The sequence below is a fragment of the Coffea arabica genome, chromosome 9e (assembly GCF_036785885.1).
Source record: "Coffea arabica cultivar ET-39 chromosome 9e, Coffea Arabica ET-39 HiFi, whole genome shotgun sequence".
Lineage (NCBI taxonomy): Eukaryota > Viridiplantae > Streptophyta > Magnoliopsida > Gentianales > Rubiaceae > Coffea > Coffea arabica.
In genome coordinates, this window is record NC_092327.1 from 5,300,036 (window position 1) to 5,305,298 (window position 5,263).

A 5,263-nucleotide genomic window follows, 5' to 3' on the forward strand; every position below is an offset into this window, starting at 1 on the left:
AGTATTCCATTCTTTTAATACGAAAGTGTAATTTCGGGCCAGATTGGCGAGCACCACATATCCCAGAGTGAGCCTCCTCCATTGCTTGCATGCCTCATCTTCTCCAAAACATAGTAGAAACACCCCATTGAATGATTTTCTGTAAAGCATCCCTTTGTAGTAAATGAAACGTGGCGCTCGACGACGTATATCGACCTTTTTCTTGCGATCTTATGATAACTTTCCATGATTAATGTAATCAATGATGAGGTGACGCCAATCCTCCTTTTCGATCTCATGGACAAAAATATGATAAGCATTTTCTTCCTCACCATCATCCTCTTCATCAAACATCGGAGGTATGATCCAATTTTGACATATTGAAATTTGATTTCGATGAAAAGGTAGAGTGATCATGGACGTCAATCTTGCTAAAGAGTTAGCTTGTTGGTTGAAATTTCTAGGAATATGTTCTATAGTGACATTATCTAAATATTCCATGAGTTGTCTTGCATACTTATAATATGGGATCAATTTAGGCTTTATAACATCATAAATACCAAGAAGTTGATTTACCACTAATTTGGAATCACTATAGACCCTAAGATGCAACTGCTTCATGTCTACGGTCATTTCCAGACCGAGAATCAATGCCTGATATTCAGTCATATTGTTTGAACACCGACGTGTTAAAGTGAAAGAGTATGGTAATATATCTGATTCAGGAGTATAAAAGATAACTCCTGCACCAGCTCCGTCACGGTGCGCGGCTCCATCGAAATACATTGACCATGGGGATTCGATCATAAACACTTCTTCATCGGAGAGTTCATCAGTCAATTCCCACTCGGCAGGTATGTGATGATCCGCTAAAAAGTCTGCCAATATTTGTCCTTTGACAGCCTTCGCAGGTACATAAATAATTTCAAATTGTTGAAACTGGAGGTACCATCTCGTGAGTCGGTCAAACAGTACAGGTTTTGCCATGACATATTTAATGGGATTAGACTTAGATATGAGTCGAATAGTGTGTGTTTGAAAATAATGTTTCAACTTCTGGATGGCAAATATAAGTGCCAAACACAACTTCTCGATGGGTGAGTAATTCAACTCATTAGATGTCATCATCCGACTCAAGTAATACAGCGCATTCTCCTTACCTTCATCATTTTCTTGAGCAAGTAAGACCCCAACCGGCTGTTCTTGGGCGGAAATATAGAGAATCAATGATTTTTCTGGAATGGGCACAGCCAGCAGTGGGGGATTCATGAGGTACGTTTTGATACTTGTAAAAGCATTCCTACACGATTCATCCCACTCGAAGGGTACCTCTTTCTTTATCAGCCGACTAAAGGGTTGGCATCGTCCGGCCAAATTAGAGATAAACCTCCGGATATATGCCAACTTCCCTTGAAGGCTCTTCAATTCATGAATATTTCACGGTTCAAGCATGTTCACAATGGCATCAATTTTAGATCGATCGACCTCTAATCCCCGTTGATGAACGATGAAACCGAGAAACGTGTTAGAAGTGACTCCGAATGTACACTTCAAAGGATTCATCTTCAGTTGGTATCTCTGAAGGCGTTGAAAAACTCTTCGAAGGTCTTGAATATGATCCTCTCGCTTCTTTGATTTCATCACAAGGTCATCAACGTAACACTCCACATTCCTATGGAGCATATCATAAAAAATTCTTTGCATTGCCCTTTGATATGTCGCTCCAGCATTTTTCAAGCCAAACGATATCACTTTATAGCAATAAATTCCCTTGAGGGTGCGGAAAGCAGTGAGCTCCTCATTCTCGAGCGCCATACGTATTTGATTGTAGCCACATGATCCATCAAGAAAGATAGTGTTTCATACCCGGTTGTAGCATCTACCGTCAATTCTGTGATGGGGAGTGAAAAATCATCTTTGGGGCAAGTCTCATTTAAATCTCGAAAATCAACACAAATCCGGATTTGCCCATTCTTTTTCCTCACAGGGACAATGCTTGAAATTCATGTTGGATATTTCACTTTCTGTATGAATCCAGTTTCAATCAATCTATTTATCTCTTTTTCTATCAGAGGAATCAATTTGGGCCGAAAGCGCCTTTGAGCTTGCTTGACAGGTTTTGTTCCTCGCTTGACAGACAAATTATGAACGGCGATCCTTGGATCCAAACCAGACATTTCTGAGTAATTCCAGGCAAAGACGTCCCTGAACTCGAGCAGCAAATCAACATATTCTTTCTCTTCTTCAGGAGTCATACAAGAGCTTACGTAAATTGGGCGAGGATCGTCGCTTGTGCCAAGGTTAATCTCTTTTAGGGCATCGACTGTATTTTTTACCCCTTGTTCAAGTTCAGGGGGAGCGTCATCCGCATCTTCTTCTTCTTCTTCGGGATCACTGATCATAATATGGTGACAGGAAGCCATACTTTCTTGACCCTGTTCTTCAAAAATGGTTTCAATTCTTACATTGAATAAGTTTCCATAGTGCATGAAGAAATTGGAGACTTGCTTTCTTAGTCCGTTCTTTTTTATTGGAGTAAGACTTTCTTCTTTGGCAATTTGGTACTCTTGTTTTTTGCTGTCTAATCTTTCATAGATGGGCGGTTTCAAATTTTTTGACTGCGGGCCAAGTCTGTCAAACACAGAAGTACGCTTTGACTTATTTCCCAACCCATCGAACACAGATCTCTTTCGGCTTGTGACCTCCATCTCTTCGTTCACATAGTTACAACTTGCCCTTTTGATCATTATACGCACTGGAGAAGGCGGTTGATAACCAAGACCCATCGATGAACTTTCAACGTTATAGCCTTTTTCTTTCAATATTTTCTGCGTAGGTGTTAATCCATGAGTCTTCTCGCCAGTCACCTCAGGAGGGAGTTTGCCCAATGCATGCTTCTCATTTGGGTTACAACCGGCCTTAGCAAGAAGTCTGTATGCGTTTGGATCAAAACCTTCTTGAGTCCGATTAGTTGGTAGTGAGTAATGTTCTACTGCCGGTTCTTCTTTGGGACGAACAAATCCTTGCAAGCTCGCTTTCTCATTTTTAACAGGCTCTATCTTGGTGAGCGGAATATTTAATGTATCATTTCTGATAAAAGAAGACTGACCTTCTTCTCTCCTTGATCTTGGAATATATCGCAAATTGGGTACTTTGAAATCTTGACTTTCTTCCTTCACTGATTCTTTTCTTTTTGCTTCTTTCTGAAGGTAAAATTTGGCGTCGGCAAAGTGAGTCTCGGCCTCAGTGAAAGGTTTGTCATCGGCAGTAACTTTCTTAACTATACCATCTCGACAATATTTGAAACATTGATGAAGAGTAGACGATATAATTTCATTCTCATGAATCCAGGGCCTTTCCAAGAGCATGTTATAAGAGGTTTTGGCTTCAATGATATGAAATAACGCACTTGAAGACAACTCACCAATGAACAATTCAAGCCTTATGAGACCAATTGCTCTTTGCCCCCCTTGGTTAAATCCTTGGATCATTAGGCGGTTCTGGGAGAGTTCATCGCTTGAAATTTTTAATTCTTTCATAGCACGTACGGACATAATATTGACAGCAGATCCCCCATCAATGAGTATCCGATTCATTTTCTGTTCTCGGACATACGCGCTAACAAACAAAGGTCGATTGTGAGTTTTGAACTCAACAGTTAAATCGTCATCATAAAAAATGATGGTCGTTGCACAATTCACTGGTGGTTTATCATCGATTTTGAGTTTTTTCTCAAATTTCGTGCCAATTTGTGTGACTTGAGGATTTTCAGCTTTGACGACATTACAAGAGGTGGAATTATCAGCATCATTACTTAAATACCCCTTGGGTATAAATTTTCTCAGTGTCATGGGCTGTCGAACCTCTTGAAGGAGCTGAAAATCTGAAGGAATTGGTTTTGTGGCCACTCCCTTTTGTTTCTTTGTTGCATTTCGTCATTTCATTGTCACTTTAGGCTTTGTCGAACGAATGCTTTTCGAAAAGATGTACTTCTCTATTTTTGGCTTGCAAGTCCTCTTTCGAGTGACTAAAGTCCATCCTTCGTTGTCATCTTCAATAACGTATTTAATTGAGAATTTTTCAAGCTCCTTGGACGAAGCACTGTTTGTTGTGGCTAAAACTTCTATCGGACAACACACAGACCCAAACATTATTGTTATTTGGTTTGCCGATGCTTTATCTTTCTCGAAAAGAATTTTTTCTTGACGGGCCAATTCCATAATTTTGTCTTTAAAGACAAAGCATTTAGTGAGAGGGTGGCCAATCAGGCGATGATAACAGCAATAATTTGGATCATTGACTTGACCGGCTTCCTCTGGACGCTTCATTTCGAGAAGTTCAAGGAGTTTCTCCTTGAGAAGATCACCAAACATCCCTTGTAAATCAGATTCAAGAAATGGGTATTCTTTTTCTTGCATCTCTTTTAACGTGGGTCTTCTTACTGACCTATTTTGGGATGGATCCAACTTCTCAGTGACCTTTCGACTCACTTTGGTAGCAATTTTTATGGGGACTGTATTTATTGCCATGGACTCCTTATTACTGAGTCTTGAAGGAGGCTTGCCCCCTTTTTTATTTTCTTGCCTTTCATTGCTTTGACGAGACGGCTGCACTGGCGGAGCTTGAATAGGAAGCCCATCAGTTGCATTAGCCGTGATACTTAACTCCATATCATGAGCACGAGTAGCTAATTTTTCAAATGTGTTTGGGTGTATACCCTGTAGAATGTAGTTTAGGCTCCAATGCATTCCTCGAATGCACATTTCTATGGCAGAGGGTTCAGACAGTCTGTCCTTGCAGTTGAGACTCAGACTTCTCCACCTATCAATATAGTTGACCACAGGTTCATCCTTCCATTGACGAGTGTTAGTCAACTCCAACATACTGACGGTTCTTCTAGTACTGTAGAAGCGATTCAAGAACTCTTGTTCCAACTGTTCCCAACTGTCGATGGACCCCGGAGTGAGATCAGTGTACCAATCAAACGCGTTGCCCTTCAAGGATCGGACGAACTGTTTGACTAACAGGTCACCATAGGTTTCAGCATTATTGCAGGTTTCGACAAAATGGGCCACATGTTGTTTTGGACTACCCTTCCCATCGAACTGTTGAAATTTAGGCGGTTGATATCCAACAGGCATTGCGAGGTTGTCGATTCTAGCAGTGTAAGGCTTGCAGTAGGTAAAGCTTGATTTTGAACCACCCTCCTTTTTATCTTTGATCACGCCTTCAACAAGTTCCTTCAGTTGTTCCACGGGGATAGTTCCATCGACGGTCACATATA

At 40.7% G+C, this 5,263-nt stretch overlaps 2 protein-coding genes across 2 annotated transcripts; both read right to left on the reverse strand.

Annotated features, from left to right (window-relative positions):
• Window positions 1–210: 210 nt before the first annotated feature.
• Window positions 211–1,248, reverse strand: LOC113710059 (uncharacterized). Its single transcript, XM_027232907.2, has one exon. The coding sequence runs from the start codon at window positions 1,246–1,248 to the stop codon at window positions 211–213; it is 1,038 nt and encodes a 345-aa protein (XP_027088708.2).
• Window positions 1,249–1,982: 734 nt separating this feature from the next.
• Window positions 1,983–3,830, reverse strand: LOC113710058 (uncharacterized). The gene has a single exon (XM_027232905.2). The coding sequence runs from the start codon at window positions 3,828–3,830 to the stop codon at window positions 1,983–1,985; it is 1,848 nt and encodes a 615-aa protein (XP_027088706.2).
• Between the last annotated feature and the right edge of the window lie 1,433 nt (window positions 3,831–5,263).

What these genes read in the sequence shown, in the direction of transcription:
- LOC113710059 (XM_027232907.2), bottom strand. Translation starts at nt 1,248, where the DNA reads ATGAATCCCCCACTGCTGGCTGTGCCCATTCCAGAAAAATCATTGATT.
- LOC113710058 (XM_027232905.2), bottom strand. Translation starts at nt 3,830, where the DNA reads ATGACACTGAGAAAATTTATACCCAAGGGGTATTTAAGTAATGATGCT.